This window comes from Vanellus vanellus (genome assembly GCF_965231255.1).
Source record: "Vanellus vanellus genome assembly, contig: HAP1_SCAFFOLD_33, whole genome shotgun sequence".
Lineage (NCBI taxonomy): Eukaryota > Metazoa > Chordata > Aves > Charadriiformes > Charadriidae > Vanellus > Vanellus vanellus.
Window position 1 is genome coordinate 132,083 of NW_028128339.1, and position 18,474 is coordinate 150,556.

The 18,474-nt window shown below is 50.7% G+C and overlaps 1 protein-coding gene across 1 annotated transcript; it reads right to left on the reverse strand.

Moving 5' to 3' along the window:
• Nucleotides 1-15,599: 15,599 nt before the first annotated feature.
• On the reverse strand, nucleotides 15,600-16,493 carry LOC309684593 (olfactory receptor 6E1-like; the record flags this gene model as incomplete). The annotated part of the gene is made up of 1 exon (XM_082500479.1): nucleotides 15,600-16,493. The coding sequence occupies one exon, from the start codon at nucleotides 16,491-16,493 to the stop codon at nucleotides 15,600-15,602; it is 894 nt and encodes a 297-aa protein (XP_082356605.1).
• Nucleotides 16,494-18,474: the final 1,981 nt, after the last annotated feature.

Consider the following 18,474-nt stretch of genomic DNA (forward strand, 5'->3'; position numbering starts at 1 on the left):
ACACACTGTCCATGCAGATCCCCTGAGCTCTCCATGCACCTCCCAGTTCCTCATCTGTCATCAGCCCCACTGCTGGTGGGGCAGCGCCAGTCAGATAAGTCAAAGACCGGTTGCTGTCTGAGTGGACATGTGCAACACGAAGGGAGGACTTCACGCAGCCCTTGGGCCCTCACAGATCCCCCTGGGACTCTGCGCCTGTCCTCCTGAACCCATCAAGAACACCAGAAGAGCGACAGTGTTTATAAGGGAGCAGCTCCCTGGGTGCATTGGAAGACACGTCCAGACTTCTAACCCTGCCTTGAAAAATCCCTTTAGTGACCGTGCTTCCCATCAGGGAGGCCAACTCTGACTCAGTTGTTCACACGGACTGCTCCTGCCTGCAGCAACAAGAATGCCACTGTAGAGACAACAGGACTGTCACAAGTAACATGAGACTTTAGGAGGAGTAGAAATGCAATGGCACCGCAGGACAGTGTGGATGTCAGGAGAGATCAGCACCATAAAGGCTGTCTCCTGCTCCTGTCCTTGGCATTGGCTCAGGGGAAGCAGCAGCCCCGACTCGCAGGCAGTAGAGATGGGGCTGAGACCACTAATTTTTTGCTGCCTTCTTTATTGAGTTTATCTAAAGAAGTAGCCCAAATGCAAATGTGCATGTGGCCTTTGTGCCAAGAGAAAAAGAGGAATGAGGCCAAAAACAATAATATCACAAGTCTAGAAGAACAAAGAAATGCAAAAGAAAAAAAAAAAGAGGGAAAAGGAAAGGGAAAGGGAAAGGGAAAGGGAAAGGGAAAGGGAAAGGGAAAGGGAAAGGGAAAGGGAAAGGGAAAAGGGAAAAGGGAAAGGGAAAAGGGAAAAGGGAAAAGGGAAAAGGGAAAAGGGAAAGGGAAGGGAAGGGAAGGGAAGGGAAGGGAAGGGAAGGGAAGGGAAGGGAAGGGAAGGGAAGGGAAGGGAAGGGAAGGGAAGGGAAGGGAAGGGAAGGGAAGGGAAGGGAAGGGAAGGGAAGGGAAGGGAAGGGAAGGGAAGGGAAGGGAAGGGAAGGGAAGGGAAGGGAAGGGAAGGGAAGGGAAGGGAAGGGAAGGGAAGGGAAGGGAAGGGAAGGGAAGGGAAGGGAAGGGAAGGGAAGGGAAGGGAAGGGAAGGGAAGGGAAGGGAAGGGAAGGGAAGGGAAGGGAAGGGAAGGGAAGGGAAGGGAAGGGAAGGGAAGGGAAGGGAAGGGAAGGGAAGGAAGGGAAGGGAAGGGGAAGGGAAGGGAAGGGAAGGGAAGGGAAGGGAAGGGAAGGGAAGGGAAGGGAAGGGAAGGGAAGGGAAGGGAAGGGAAGGGAAGGGAAGGGAAGGGAAGGGAAGGGAAGGGAAGGGAAGGAAGGAAGGAAAGGAAAGGAAAGGAAAGGGAAGGAAAGGAAAGGAAAGGAAAGGAAAGGAAAGGAAAGGAAAGGAAAGGAAAGGAAAGGAAAGGAAAGGAAAAGGAAAGGAGAGGAAAGGAAAGGAAGAATCAAAACCCTCAAAAAAAAAGGAAAAGCTAGCATATGCTGGCTTTTTTTGAGATACAGTGGGAGTCCTTGTGGGATAAGGAGAACCTTATTAATCTGAAGTAGATTATATTCAAATAGTTTCCACAATGCCTCCTTGATTTCCTTGTTCCTCATGCTGTAGATGAGGGGGTTCACTGCTGGAGGCACCACCGAGTACAGAAATGACACCACCACATCCAGGGAATGGGAGGAGATGGGTGGGGGCTTCAGGTAGGCAAAAACTCCAGTGCTGACAAACAGGGAGACCACGGCCAGGTGAGGGACACACGTGGAAAAGGCTTTGTGCAGTCCCTGCTCAGAGGGGATCCTCAGCACCACCCTCAGGATCTGCACATAGGACACCACAATGAAAAGAAAACACCCAAAAGCTAAAAAACAATTTAATGTAAGAAGCCCAACTTCCCTGAGGTAGGAGTGTGAGCAGGAGAGCTTGAGGATGTGGGGGATTTCACAGAAGAACTGGTGCAGGGCATTGCCCTGGCAGAGGGGCAGTGAAAATGTATTGGCCGTGTGCAGCACAGCACTGAGAAACCCACTGGCCCAGACAGCTGCTGCCATGCGGACACAAACTCTGCTGCCCAGGAGGGTCCCGTAGTGCAGGGGTTGGCAGATGGCAACGTAGCGGTCATAGGCCATGACAGTGAGAAGGGCACACTCTGCTCCAAGCAAGAAGAAAAGCATAAAAACCTGTGCAGCACATCCCAAAAAGGAGATGTCCCTTGTGTCCCAGAGGGAATTGGCCATGGCTTTGGGGAGAGTGGTGGAGATGGAGCCCAGGTCTATGAGGGAGAGGTTGAGGAGGAAGAAGTACATGGGGGTGTGGAGGCGGTGGTCGCAGGTGATGGCAGTGATGATGAGGCCGTTTCCCAGGAGGGCAGCCAGGTAGATGCCCAGGAAGAGCCCGAAGGTCAAGAGCTGCAGCTCCCGAGTGTCTGCAAACGCCAGGAGGAGAAAGTGGGTGATGGAGCTGCTGTTGGACATTTGCTGTTCACTCTGGGCACAGGGACCTGCTGATGGAGTGGAAGACATTGACAAGTTAAGGCAGACTTCTTTGAGCCTTTCCTGTGCTTTTTCCTAAAAGATTCCTCCAAAATGACTTCTCTTTCTTTGTAAGAATTTCATTTCAGATTTTGCTGTTGAGGGCCCTTCCTTTGAAGGGGTAGAAATCCTTCTCTTTCCCATCCTTTTAGCCTGAACCCTGCTGAGCCCTGAGGGACAAAAGGGCTTTGTGTGCCCTAGAGCAGAGTCGGGAGCGCTGGTTTGCCCACTAGTGACCTGCTGGTCTCTACACATGTAGCCCTCCTTACGCCTGCCTCCATGGGAGAATGGTCTCCCTAAAAATGTACTCGAAGAAAACAAATAAGAAGAGACTTTTTTGAGAGTGCAGTTTCAAAGCCCATTTCTCCACACAGTTTTTTCTCTCCTGGTGCAGCTGAGCACAGAGGGATGCAGAAGGGTGGAGGAGCTCTCTGCTGCCTGGGGCTGTCCCTGCCAGGAGCTGTTGCTCTGTGCCCAGGTCTCCCCCTGCCAGTGCTCCCAGAGCCCATCGCAACCGCTGTGTGCTCAGCTCTGCCCTGCAGCCCCCTCCCAGCAGCAGGGCACTGCCCAGGGCCAGCTCTGGCTGGGCAGTCTCCCGTAGGGACAGCGCAGACACCTCCGGGGCTGCAAAAGCCACACTGATGCTGCCTGTGAGCCACGGATTGGTGATTCCTGACACCACACGGTTTATTCACCACTAAGGGAAACAGACTGGGAGTTGAGTGCCTCCTCCTGCACTGAGTGATGAAATTCTATGTCCCATTGCCCACACAGAGAACCCAGACTAGAAGAGTGGATGAACAGTACCCTTTCCTTTCAGGTCGCCCCTGCCTTGCTGTGGTTCTTGAAACGTTCCCTGGGAATGTCCTGCAGTGATCTACAGCTGTGAGCAGCCCTGAAACACGCAGCACCCTCTCAACAGCAGTAGGACCATGACCTGCCAGAGGTCGCTCCTTCCACCCACTGCTTCTCCCCAAAGAAGCTCCGTGGGAGCTCCCCGGGCAGGCGCAGAGCTGACCCTGGCAGAGTCCCTGCCCCGGCACACAGCCCCGGGGTGCAGGGACCCTGATGGCAAGGACAGCCCTGCCCACCGCTGCCTGCACACCCCTACGCACACCTCCACAATCATCCCCAGCAGAAGGCAGCCCTCGGGCCCTCTCCCTCTCACCGGGCAGCAGGGAAGCCCTGCTCTGGAGCACATCCTCCTCTTCTACAGCACAGAAACTGAGAGAGTCCTCCTGAAAGAGCCCAGCAGCTCTCAGATGGACCAGCTTGAGGAGATCCCTCCAGGAACTGGAGCTGCATTGCCCGGCACCCTGAGACTTACCACGCAGAGGGCGGTGAAGATTTCTGCCCCAGTGAACTCTCAGCACCCCCCACTCCCAACTGCCTTTAAGCTCTCTCTGCCTCGCAGGTCTCCCCTCTCTGCCTGCAGGCAGTGCCCTCAGCCCTGCTCCTGGGCAGAGCTGTCTCTCTGCAGCGCTGCCCGCTTGCCAGGAGCTCCCTCCGTCCCAGCAGCCCGGCCCAGCTCAGCAGCAGAGGACCAGCCCACGCTGGCACTGCCTCTGTCCCCTCTGGGCTCCCTGGAGGTGTCCCTGGGGCTCCAGGGGAACCTACTGGTAAACAGCCTGAAGGAGGCCCTCGTGTTCCCACCCTCAGATGCGGAGAGAGACTTATTTCTAGCTGTTGCGAATTTAAGTCTAAGAGTAACTGTTTTGTTTTAGTATTAGACATGACAGCAGGATAATGCCAGGGAGCAACCTCCTTTTACTCTTTGGAGGGAAGGGATTCAGCTGAGTCAATGGAGGCTTCTCAGACTGGGTTTGTAGTCCCTGGGGCTACAAGAGCTCCATCCCATGCCCACCACAAACCCTCAGCAGGTGGCATTCCTCTGGCCTCACTTCACATGGGCACAAGAGCAGCTCCTGCATGAGAGCTCCTGGTCTCAGCTCACTTGTGAATGAGTGGAGAGGGAGGGCAGGAGGAAGATGTTCGGACACAGACACCTGGGGACATCTGTGGTGCCAGAGGTGACCAAGAGGCATGTTGGGAACTGCAAGCTCTATTGGAGCAGTTCAGAGAGACAGGGCAGCACCTGGGGGCATCTTGGTGGAGGCTGGAGGGAAATCCCTTTGGCCAACTTCAATGACAGAAGGTGTCCACGTGGAGGACATGTGCCCCTGTAACTCTTCCTTCTGCCCAGGGCAGCCCATAGAGGGATTCAGCTGACCAAATGGAGTCGTGCGGCATGGGCAGAGTTAAGTCTCTCTCTTCTCCATCAGTTGTCTTTTCCACATGTCCCTGGAGTAGAATGGCAGGTGTCTCACGTGCATCCCTTCATTGCCTGACCTAATTCAGGGCAGCTGAACCTCAATTCAGTTTACAAATTCAGGGCTGTAGTGGTAGGGGAGGTGCCAGGGCTCTCCAGCACAACTGCATGTGCCTGACAGGGACAGCCGAGGTCCTGTACAGGAACCCCGTCCCCATCCAGCCTGGCTGTGTGACAGCCATCACCCAGAGCATCTCAGACAGAGTGGGTGCCTTTGGGCCACCGACTGAGTCCCACCCCTGCACTGGCACAAGCTCTGTCCCTTTCTCTCTCCAGAGAAACTGGGCAGCACCTGAACAGCAAGCACATCACACCATGGTCTCCTCTCGTGTTCCTTCACTCTCAAACTATGCTGGTTCTTCTCTCCTGAATTGTTTAGCCATCCCCTTGATGATAGAATCATGGATCAGGCCAATGATTTTCACAGTGGGCCTGAATCACAGCATGTTCACACCAAGGACATTTTCAACACCATCTTGTTCTTCCTCACACCAGCTTCATCTCCACCACAGAGTTTGCTCCCTTTGTGTGCACCTCAGTTCCTCTTCACACTGCCCTTTGCCATCCACTCCAGCATGTCTCTGCTCTGAAGCAAATCCTTTGCGCAACTGAGGTCTTGGGGCCTTGGAAGCAGGTCTTGCGAGTCTGCTCTCAGCCCAAGTGTGCCACAGCTGAGGTGCCGCAGCCCAGCCATGCCCCAGGGCCTTCAGCCTGGGCACAGAGAGGAGGGGCTGGAGCTGTGTGTGCCATCTCTTCATTCCACTTGGAGGGAAGAAGAGCTGAGGGGTGTTTGGACATCTCCCATGACTGGGCTGCTGTGATGGGTGGGTGCAGGATGATCAGGAGGCCAGAAATTTTGAGAGAGGCTTGCACTCAGGGTGAAGAACCTGCTTAGATTTGTGGAGCTCCTCTAGGTGATAAATAAACTGGGTGAACCAGTAAGGGTCAGAAAAGAGACTGGTAAGGGTTACATTGTGGTGGGAGACAACAAACCTATTTACATCACCCTGTCAACTTTAATTGCCCTGGCATTCACTGGAAGGGGATCACAACTGCATGCAAACTGTCCTGGAGGCTTCTCGAGAATATTGGTCAAGACACAGCTGAGGACCCCAGTCTTCATAGCACAGCTGCCAGATTGGCCAACAATGGTAATGCTCATCTGCATCTGTTAATTTCAAAGAAGGTAGAGCTGGACATGAACGTCAAAAGAATGTCAGCTTTGGCTATCATATCCATGAAATAGTGGGGCCTGTCCCCCCAGAGGGAAGGAGAATAGAAGAGTGTAGATGCTAGACCTCAGAGGACCAGTCTTTGGCCTCGTCTTGTGACTTTTAGTCGGGGAGCACATGTGAGCAGCACAGAAGGGCAGCAGAGCTCAGTATACCTCATCTGCAAGGACAGCATGTGTCGAGTTTGAGAGTGTAGTCATACCAATAGTCAGAAAAAAACAAGCCCAGCTGTCAGGAGAGGAGCTTGGGGAAACAGAAAATTCATGGGGAAGCTCCATAGAGAAAATGAAGCATGCGAGATCACAGAATCACAGAATCACAGAATCATCAGAGTTGGAAGGGACCTCTAGAGATCATCTAGTCCAACTCCCCTGCTAAAGCAGGATTGCCCAGAGCACATCACTCAGGACTGCATCCAGGCGGGTCTTGAAAATCTCCAGAGAAGGGGACTCCACAACCTCCCTGGGCAGCCTCTGCCAGTGCTCTGTCACCCTCACCGTAAAGAACTGTTTCCGTGTATTTGAACGGAACTTCCTGTGTTCTAACTTGTGCCCATTGCCCCTCGTCCTGTCACTTGGAACCATTGAAAAGAGCCTGGCTCCATCCTCCTTCAACCCACCCTTTAGATACTTGTACGCCATAATAAGGTCTCCCCTCAGCCTTCTCTTCTCCAGGCTAAAGAGTCCCAGCTCTCTCAGCCTTTCCTCATAAGGCAGATGCTCCAAGCCCTTAATCATCTTAGTTGCCCTTCGCTGGACTCGCTCCAGCAGTTCCCTGTCCCTCTTGAACTGGGGAGCCCAAAACTGGACACAGTATTCCAGTTGTGGCCTCACCAGTGCAGAGTAGAGGGGGAGAATGACCTCCCTCGACCTACTGGCCACACTCTTACCTATGCAGCCCAGGATTCCATTGGCCTTTTTGGCGACAAGGGCACATTGCTGGGCCATGGATAATTTACTGTCTACCACGACCCGCAGATCCTTCTCCTCAGAGCTGCTTCCCAGCAGGTCCGCCCCTAACCTGTACTGGTGCCTAGCATTCTTCCTCCCCAGGTGCAGGACCTTGCACTTGGTTTTGTTGAAGCTCATTAGGTTCTTCTCTGCCCAGCTCTCCAGTCTGTCCAGGTCACGCTGGATGGCAGCACGGCCCTCTGGGGTGTCAGCCACCCCACCCAGTTTGGTATCATCAGCAAACTTGCTGAGGATACACTCTGTCCCCTCATCCAGGTCATTAATGAATATATTGAACAAAATTGGACCAAGATGAGGAGGCATGTGTTAAAACAAAGGAAGAATTCAGAAATACGGTTGGTTTTAGAAAAGCCACAGGTCCTATAGAGCTGACACTTGCACGGAAGTTCAAGGGCATAAGGATGAGCTGTTACTACTCCAGGAACTTTGAAAGAAGAATTGAACATCGTGTGTGACCACTGCTGAATTCGGTAAGAGCATGTGTAGATCCAAGTTTTTCTGTGTTCTCTTCTCTCCTCCTTCTTCACCAGCAAGGCCTCCCAGTTCCATGTGCCTAAGAGGCAAAACCCCATGCAAAACCCAGCAGTGGATGGAGATCAAGTCTGGGGATACTTAGCTAAGGTCAACCCTTAGTAGTCCATTGGACCAGATGGGATGAATCTAAAGATGTTGAGAGATCAGCCCAATGTCACAAGAGGGCTGCTGTGATACATTTTGGAAGGTCATCATGACTGAAGAATCCACATGCATTGTCGGGAAGTCACAGGCATTGGCAAAGCCCCAGAAAATCCCAGTGCTCACAGGAAGGAAGCAGGCACAGGAGTAGGAGTGTGCAGCTGTGGTGGGGACGGCCAAGGGCCTTGGTGGGGCTTTGACACCCAAACAGAACTGAGAGCCTTGTCTGCTCAGCTATGGCTTCTGTCTCTCCCACTGTGCGCCATGAGAGGACACCAGATTCTGACAGCTCCAGTGCATTTTTTCTCCTCACCTGCCCTCCACAGAGCCTGGGACGTGCGCTACTGCTGATCTGCACCTGGTGTTACACATTACATTGCCACATTGCATTGCCCCCACAAAGTGACCAGAGTATTTTAAGAGGCCAAGGATACCCCTTCCCAGGGGCTGGGGCTCTGGGCTTGACCATTCTGCTTGGTGAAGCACATCAAGGGTTTTCACAGGGGTCTTCACATTTAAATTTCCTCCTGTACCAAGTGCCTTCGACTTCCTGCTTTACCAGTCCCCAGAGACAGGTGCTTTGCCTGCTCATTCCCTCCATGGTCTCTTCAGTGAGGGACGTCAGCAGGGCCTGCCAACACCCTCAGAAACCTCCAGGTTTGCTGCTTCTCCAGAAGCTTGGTCAGCCTTTCAGGAGCTGCAGTTCAGGAACTCGGCACCAGAGGGCTCATTCCCACAAAAAAAAACACCCGAAGGAACCAAGTTGGGGCATAATTTTCCTTTAGTCTTCAGGTCTGATGTGGCTCATTAAAGAGATTTTGGGAGTGCAGTCAAAGTGAAAAGATGTCAAAGCAGAGAGACAAAGGGAATAACATGTTTGATTTTAACTAGCCCCTTTGGCATTAATGGCAATGCGTTTGGCTTAGAGGAATGACTTCAAGTAGAGTCGGCACCATCCAGAGCCATATGGATGGACTGGCACAGCCACCGCACCATCCCTTGCAGGAGGCACCCCCCTCTCCTAGGCTGAGGCATGCATTCAAGATGCAAACCTCTGCAGTGCCCACTTGTCACAGGCCTCCCGGCAGAGGCTGACTCGTTCCCCATGACCCTCCAAGCCTGCATCAGCTCATTGGGCTTTTGCTCCCCAGCACTGCAACGCTCCAGCCCATGGCAGCTTTGGCTTTGACACCCTCCCTCCATGCTGGGCCAAGGGTTCCCAGTTCCTCCTTGGCAGCTGCCCCTGCTTCCACCTCCTGCCTGCTGCCTTTTGGCCCTGGCGCTCACTCACTTTACACCAGCAGCCTCCTCAGAGGGATGTTTCTCTTCATGGCTATTCAGAGAGATCCTTCCTGCCCTTGGAGGAGGCTGTCCTGTAAGGCCTATGAGATTCCCTGAGCTCCTTCACCCTTCCGAGCTGCTTCCCAGGGCACCGCTTGTATCAGTCTCCCACGCACGTCAAAGTCGTCTTCTCTGGAGCCCGCCCATCTGTGCTCCGCTGCTGCCCTTCCTCACTCCTCTTTGGCACCTGGGACACCACTATTTCCTGGTCACGACCGCCAGGGCTGACACTGTTGATCACATCCTGACCAGCTCTTCCATGTTGGCCAGTACCTGGGCTAGGTGAGCACCACCCTTCCTGGCCCACCTGGCAGCTGTGTTAAGAAGTCATCCCAAGATCCTCCAGACTGTTGGCACCCTGTTGCTTTGCCTGGCCACTGAATGCCAGGATACTTACGGTTCTTCATGGGAACCTGCTCATGAACCTGGAGGCTTCTCTGGGTAGATGTCAGAAGAGTTTCAAAGGTCCCTTATGGAGGCTGAGTGCCTTTCTTACTGGGATCATCACAGAGCAGCACCTCCTGGTGAAAAAAAACACCCTTGGATGCAAACTCTCTGGTCCTACGCACTGGTAAGTGTGTAGTTGGCTCATGTGAACCCTGGCTTGTTCCCCATCCACTGCTGGTTGTTCTCCTCTGGAATCCTGCCTCAAAGCACAAAGGCCTGGGAGACCTTGCTGGTGGTAACAGAGGAAAAGAGGACATCAAGTGTCTCAGATCTACCTACACCTACTCCTACTAAATTCAGCAGTGCTGCTACATTATCCCTTGGGCTTCTTTAACTGTTCCCGAAGTAGCAAAAGCTCATCTTGGTGCCCTGGAATTCCTTTTGAGTTTCAATTGAGTTTTGATATGGACCATTGCTGGACCTGGACGATGCCCTCTTTTAGGACAAGATGTATCCAGGCACACTGTTCAAGTTATTGGTCTTTTCACCAAGGGAGTGAGTGAAGATGCCTGTGCAGTGTGCTTCATTTCCATGCAACATGTGCCGCTGTGGGATAGAGAAGGGTCAGACCTTGCCCCTGAACAGACCTGGTGACTGATGCCTCTGACTGATGCCTCTGAGTGACGGCATCAGACAACAGAACAGACACCAAATAGCACTCTCTGCGATGCTGTCTGGGGCATCTGTGATGCATCCACCCTGAATGGGAACCGCTTTCTCGTAGGTCCCGTGTGGTCCGTGCCAGCCTTGGCATCTCATGTAGCTCTCTGGGCCAAGGTTTGAACATGAAATTGAGTAGCTGCCCCGAATTCTGTCAGGCAATGTGGGGCTGAACAGGGGAACAATGCCATTATTGTCACTGCAGATCTCTATGATTAGAGAGAGAACACAGAAAAGAATATAGGAGTTCTCTATCATAGGTTCTATGATTCTGTGGTTCTGTGAAAGGGCGGTCGATTGGAAGCTTGCTGAACACCTGGGGTCAGAAGGTTGTGTCCAGAGATACGCAATCCAGCTAGAGGTCATTTACTACGTCTGTACGTGGGGAGTCGACACTGGGACCAACACTCTTTAACAACTTGGTTAATGGCCTGGATGGTGGGGCAGAGTTCACCCTCAGCGGGTTGCAGATGATATGAAACTGAGAGGAGTTGCTGCTACACAAGATGGTTGTGCTGCCCTTCTGAGGGACCTCAGCAGGCTGGAGAAAGGAGCAGAGGGGAACTTCACCGAGTTCAACAAGGGGAAATGCCCAGGCAGCAGTAACACCATTCAGCAGTACATGTTGTAGAATCATAGAATCATAGAATTGCTGAGGTTGGAAGGGACCTTTAAGGTCATGAAGTCCAACCATTAACATAGCCTGACAGAAACCACTTCTAAACCATGTCCCTAAGTACAACATCTACTCTTTTTTTAATCACCTCCAGGGATGGTGAATCCACCGCCTCCCTGGGCAGCCTAATGCAATGTTTAAAAACCCATTCAGCTCCAACACCTCAATGTCCTTCTTGTAGTGACGGGCCCAAAACTGAAAGCAGTACTCGAGGTGGGGCCTCACCAGTGCCAAGTACAGGGGGATGATCACTTCCCTTGTCCTTCTGGCCACACCTTTCCTGATATAGGTCAGGATGCCGTTGGCCTTCTTGGCCACTTGGGCACACTGCTGGCTCATATTCAGGCGGCTGTCCACCAACATCCCCAGGTCCTTTTCTGCCCGGCAGCTTTCAAGCCACTCTGTCCCAATCCTGTAGTGCTGCATGGGGTTGTTGTGACCCAAGTGCAGGACCCGGCACTTAAACTTGTTGAACCTCACACCATTGACCTTGGCCCATCAGTCCAGTCTGTCCAGGTCCCTCTGCAATTCAACCTACCCTCAAGCAGATCAACACGCCCACCTAGCTTAGTGTCATCTGCGAACTTACTGAGGGTGCATTAGATACCCTCATCCAGATATTAAAGAGAACCAGCCCCAGCACCGAGCCCTGGGGGACACCACTTGTGACTGGACACCAACTGGATTGAACTCCATTCACCACCACTCTCTGGGCACAGCCATCCAGCCAGTTTTTTACCCAGCGAAGAGTACACCTGGTCCAGGCCATGAGCAGCCAGTTTCTCCAGGAAAATGCTGTGGGAAACGGTGTCAAAAGCTTTGCTAAAATCCAGGTAGATAACATCCACAGCTTTTCCCTCATCCACTAGGCGGGTCACCTTGTCATAGAAGGAGATGAGGTTTGTCAGGCATGACCTGCCTTTCACAAACCCATTCTGACTGGGCCTGATCACCCTGTTCTCCTGCATGTGCCATGTAATGGCCCTGAGGATGATCTGTTCCATGACCTTCCCAGGCACCGAGGTCAGACTGACCGGCCTGTACTTCCCTGGATCCTCCTTCCTGCCCTTCTTGTGGATGGGTGTCATGTTTGCCAACCTCCAGTCAGCTGGGACCTCCCCGGTTAGCCAGGACTTCTCATAAATGATGCAAAGTGGGCTGGTGAGCACTTCCGCCAGCTCCCTCAGCACCCTTGGGTGGATCCCATCTGGCCCCATAGATTTGTGTACCTCCAGGTGCTGAAGCAGGTCCCTCACCATTTCCCCTTGGATTACAGGGGATGCGTTCTGCTCCCCATCCCTGTCTTCCATCTCAAGGGTCTGGGCACTCAGAGAACAACTGGTTCTACTGCTGAAGACTGAGGCAAAGACGGCATTAAGTACCTCAGACATTTCCTCATCCTTGGTCACTCTGTTACTGGTCCCATCTACTAGAGGATAGAGATTATCCTCAGTCTTCTTTTTATTGCTAATACATTTATAGAAACTTTGTTTGTTGCCCTTGACAACAGAAGCCAGGTTTAGTTCTAGCTGGGCTTTGGCCCTTCTGATTTTCTCCCTACACAGCCTCTCTACCTCTTTGTAGTCCTCATGAGTGGCCTGCCCTTCCAAAGGCCATAAATCCTCTTTTTCTCCCTACGTTGCAACCCTAGCTCCCCGTTCAGCCAGGCCCGTCTTTTTCCCAAACGGCTTGTCTTTTGGCACAGGAGGACAGCCTGCTCCTGTGCCTTTAAGACTTCCTTCTTGAAAAACATGAAGGCTTCCTGGGCTCCTTTGCCCTGGAGGACTGCCTCCCAGGGGACTTTGTCAACCAGGCTCCTGAAAAGCCCCAAGTCTGCCCTCCGGAAGTCCAGGGTAGCAGTTCTGCTGACAATTATGATAGATGGGACTCCTCGTTTTGAACTACAGAAATTCAACAGACCTCTTAAAGGAATAGTTCATCACTTTAGAGAATTATATTTTTGCGTGTGTGTGTATATATACATTAGAAGACAAATATAACAGTAATTTGAGTGAGACTGCACTTTTAGAGGACTCTAGTGTCTGAATTTGTGACTATATTTACTTTATAGCCAGCTGTGGTGTGTGGGTTTCGAGGTCTTAGCGTTTTCGAGCTCGCCCGGAGCGGGGACCTCAGGAGGGAGACCTCAGCACTTGACCCAAGCTGCCACCACGGTTATTTCATACCATGAGCGTCGTCACATTCAATATAGATTAGAAAGTTTGCTGCAAAGTTCATTTTCTCCCTTGATGGCTGCCATCCTGAGAACTTCTTCCCCAGTGCCAGATCCCCCAGCCCTCCCCCTCCTCCTGAAGCTGTAGCGCTCGCAGTGTCCCACATTTACTGTCCACTGCAGGGAGTGCACAGCTTCCGACTGATATTGTTAGCTGAGTGTAGTCTTTGTATATTTTGTATTGGTATCTGGATCCGTATTGGTTCTTTGGTGTTAGTAATGTAAATTATCCAATCTTTGTCTATTAAATCTGTTGACATTTCCACCCATGTGTTTGCTTGTTTTTTGCCTGATTCCCTTTCCTGGGTGGGCAGGGGTCATCGGGTGACAGAGTGATTGTCTAAAGGACAATAAATTGTGAGGGGTTTCTCAAACCATAACACAGGCACAAGTTTATGGTGAGGCTCTGGACTTGGTTTCTTCTTCCCCATTGCTTGGGGAAGCCGGGAGGTGGTGTGCGGTTTTCCTACACTCGGCCTCACTCACGCTCACACCCCACCACCCCCAGGAAGAGCCCTGAGCCACCAGTGAGGGGCAGGACCTGCCTTCCCAGGGCCTGGGGGTCAGGGGTTGGCCTTTCTGCTGCATCAACCAAGCCAAGGGGTTCCTCAGCATTACAGCCACCTGCACAGTGCTTTTGCCTACTTGCAACCACAGCCTCCAGTTATCTCCTCTAACGAGCCCATGGGGAGGCTTTGGCAGTAACGACCCTCAGTGGGGCCAATCAAGGCTTCAAGGTACTTTGCTTCTGACTTGGACTTCTGGAGCACTTTGTTCAGTCTCCTCTCACTGTCTGAGGTTGATGGAGTCAGGGTCAAATACACCATAGGGCTCATTAAGGTACAGAAAGTCCTAATGAGCTATTTCTTTCCCTGTCATTTGCTTCAAGTCTTCAATAGAGCTAATTGGAGATGTTTCATAGTGTAATTTAGAAGGAAGATTTTACAGAGAACCTAATAGAAAATATTTTTTTAATTTATTTCAAAGGTTCTTTTTATTAGCTTTTCAGTTAGAGAAGAGGTGATAGAAGCTGTCAGCAGTTGATATTGATGCAGAGAGTATCCTCAGGAGGTCTGGACAGCCAGGAAAAGCAGTCCCCTGAGGTCTGAGGCTGTATGGACAGCTTTGCTCCTCACCTCCCTGTCCTCCCCATCCCTGTCATTGGCCAACTGGGATTTGCATCACTTTTCCTTACCTCAGACTTCTCCACTGAAGTCTGCAGCTGGGTGTTACAGCTCCATTGCACCATCTCCCTCCTGCGCTCCTCAGAGACCTGGCTGCACCCAGGCACAGGAGGAGTTTTCCTCTTTGCAAGCAGAGAAAAGTAAAGCATGATCAAGTTTGATAAACAATAAAACACCCTCTGCAACCAGATGCTCAGGACAAGCTGCCTCTAATGAGGTTGCTTTGCTACAAGGGATGATCTTATCAGAAATGCTGTAGATGGACAGGTACAAAAAGAGAGATATAAACGTAGTTACAGACTTGGCTAAAGGAGATAATTAGACAACTGAAAGACAGGCAAACTTGTAACTCCCTGAAACTCAAAGCAGCAGCTGGATAGGTGACAGGAATCTGAATGACCAAAGAGGAAGGGCAGGAGAAAAGTGGAGTGCAATAGAAAAGGCCTTTGTCGAGACAGTCTGCATCTGAAAAGCTGACTTTAGAAATGGTCATTGTATATAAACAGGTGATACAGGTCTGAAAGATGAGAGATATTAAAACCACTTTATTAACAGGCAGAATAGTGGCAATGAAGTTGCGGGGGAAGATCAGTATTTCTGCGGAATATAATTTTTGGAAAGTCATTGGATTTGTAGAGGTCTCTTGTGAGAGAGGACAATCAAGTGTTGGACCCAACTTTGAAGGAGGCCAAAAGTGCAGCTCAGGGAACTACTGGCCCAGAAAGCCAACCACATCCTGGGCTGCATCAAAAGGAGCGTACCCATAATGTGTCCTACAGCCCTAGGCAACAATCCCCGTAGTCCAAATGGTGATCCAGAGAGCTGCTCTCTGTGACTCTTCTTGATGGATTTCACACCTGGGGCTGATGGCTGTTCCAGGGCAGCCCTGGAAGGAGCTGAGCTGAGATGTTCCTTCCTCAGGAGTCTGTAATTGGGGTTTCCATCTGCCACTGTGCCTCTGTGCTCTTCTTGATTTCTGGAGATGGGCTCTTGATGAGCTGGTGGCTCTGCTGTGGTGGGTTGGGGAGCAGGACATTAAGTGAGTTACACCCCTGACATTGCTTGTGCCTTCTTCAGTTGCAGATGAGCTTCTTATCACTCAACCTAAATCAATCCAATGAGAACATAAATCTCCTGAGACATCTGTGTTTGGTGGTTATATGCATATTCATTGGTATTATTTAACATAGGAGAGCAGATCATTGGAGTTGCTGTCCAGAAAGGCATCGTGATTGAGGGAAAAGCTATCGTGTTGCACGGGCAATGGCTTCATTCAGGGCCAGTATCACAGCCTTGTTTCTAAGACTGTAGATGAATGGTTTAAGAATGGGTACAGGACAGTGTTCAGCAAAGCTACCATTCTGTTTGCCTCCAAGGAAACATCTCCTGAAGGATGCACATAGAGAGCAATGCAGCTCCCGTATACAATGGCCAAGGTGGTGAGATGAGAAGAACATGTAGCAAAGGCTTTTTTCCTGCCGGAGGCTGCTGGGCGGTGTAGAATACAGGAAAGGATGCCTATGTAAAATGTCAGAGTTAAACATAAGGAACCGAGAATGACAAACGAAAATAAAACCGAGTCTATTTTCCAAATCAGGCTGGTGTCAGAGCAGGACAATTTGAATAAGGGGGAGTTGTCACAAAAAAAATGATGGATCTTGTTCGAGCCACAGAAAGTCAGCTTATAGAGGAGGACCGGACGGTAAGTCAAGAGTGTGATGCCCATGACCCAAGCAGCAAGAACCAGGTGGATGCAGAGCTGAGGCTTCACGATAGCAGTGTAACGCAAAGGCTGGCAGATGGCAACATAGCGGTCAAAGGACATGACAACAAGTAGAACAAACTCTGTACAGCCCAGGGCAAAATAGAAATAGGATTGGGCAAAGCAGCTGCTTAGTGAGATTGTTCTCCTACCAGAACCCAGGATCACAAACAATTTGATGCTCGTGGAGGATGTAAACCATATTTCCAGGAAGGACAGGTTGCTGATGAAAAAGTACATGGGGGTTTGCAGGCGGTGATCCACACACACGAGGAAAATGATGGTTGTGTTCCCCATCACTGTTGTCAGGTATATGAGCAGAAGGACCAGAGAGAGAAATAGCTGTAGTCTTTGATCAAGCCCCGAGAAACCCTCGAGGATGAACTCAGTAACTGCAGTTTCATTTTCTGGTCCCATGCTGAATTACAGTTCAACCTGCCGAGGCAGGAACACGGCAGAAAGCCAAGTGTGATAATTTCATGGTCTGGATGACAAGGTCTGTCCTTCCTCTTCTACTTCTTTCCTTTCCTGCAGTCTTCCTATAGAACACAGAGATAGTCCTCCAAGCATTTCTCACACCCTGGCTTTTATGTTTTACATTTCAGTTAGAGTCCCCAGAGTATTTGTCGTCTTCTTTCTACCTTTTTCAAACACTCACAAAGGGTTCTTTCTGCAGAACAGAAGATTTTAAAGAGGCTTTTAGCCATTTCAGCCCATTCCTGGGAAATTCCAAATTCACTCAGACCTATTGCAAACGTCTGTCATACCTATGTGCCAAACTCATCTCTTCTATTGCACAAATGTTAAACATCAAATCAAATCAAATCAAATCAAATCAAATGTGTATGTTGAAAGCTCTTTTATGTACTTTTCAGTACTTGCCTTTTTGGGCTAGGAATCCCTGAGGATTTGTTGATTTCAAACCAAGTAATATCAAGCACCTCTTTTGTAATCCCCTGCTCTCCTCCACAGATTCTTGTTCTCTTCTCGCTTTCTTCCGGAAAGGGGGAGGGGGTGGAATAGGGACCACATAGAACTTGTCTTCTTCAGTATTCTAAATAATGATTGAAATTTACCATGGTTCCACACACTCTGTCACACGGTCTCCTCTGACATTTGTCTGTGCCGAAATGCAGTGGTTTCCAAACAGCGGCTCATTGCTATTACTACCAAATGTCCTGACCTAAATGCAGGGCGAGAGAAGAGTGTCTGGAAGAGATTTGTAATCTTTCTTTGGCATGCCAGTTATGGGTTGGGAGGACCCAGTCTCTAGCATTTTCTCGTGTCTCCATTGACTGTAGAGGGAGCCTTGGGGAAGCAAGTTCTCATAGGCACCTGCAACAAAGTACATGAAACTCATTATTCAAGTCTCAAATCTCTGACTCATTAACTTACTGTTGTTTTTTTTTTACATCAAAATACACATCTAACAGAAGGAAGCACAAGAAAAAATACATGCAATGAAGACTGATGTTTTCCCCTTCATCTTTGCACTTGCTTTTAGACATAGAAAGAAGCAGAGCAGATGACCCCCAAAGTTAGGATGATTCAAAATGCAAGGGGAGGAGAGGGACGGAAAGAGATGGTGGGTTTGAAGCAGGGATGCAAAGCTTCTCCACAGCCTGTGTTGTCCCCGCAGGCTCTGTCCCAGGGCAGAATGGGTAGCACTTACCCAAAGAGTAAAATGGGAAGTTCAGTATAGGGCGGTGCCCCATGCTTGCATGGACATTTGAACTTGGGGCTCAGGCTTGTCTTAGAACCCAATCGCCCGGCTTGTTCTTTGCCTCTAGTCTGGCACAGGGGCATTTCTGCACTGGCTGTGCCTGGAAAACTTTCTGAGGTTAAACCACTGGCTGTATGCGGCTCAGGCTCAGTCACCTACAGCAGGATGAGCATAGTGAGTCAGTGCAACAGAGGTCACAGTCCCAGTTTCCATTTTCTGGGTCAGTTCAAACACCCAAAGGGTTGTGTGTTCTTAATCTGTTGGGTGACACCTAAATTATCTGAAAATAAGAGGAGAGAGAAACGCTCATGTTTCATAGTAGCTGGAGCCCACGCGGGCTGCTCCCAGCAAAGGGACAATGCCGCAGAAGAAGCAGTCTCTACACTGGGTACAGAGGGTCCGATGGCATACAAGTTGGTGGGCTGAGCATGGATAGAGTTGTCATTGCCCAGCAGCTAAAGATGAGCATGGAGCACAACCAGGAGTTCGTAAGGACAGAGTAGTATGAGGGGTTGCAAATGGCACTGCAGCAAAGGAAACACATCACAACACATAGGTTAAACTCAGCTGGGCCCAGGAAGACAGAGGAGAAGGTCTGTGACTTGTAAGCAGCCACAGAGACTGCCAAACATGTTAGGGGAATGACCAAAGTGAACCAAATGGCCAAGAAGGACA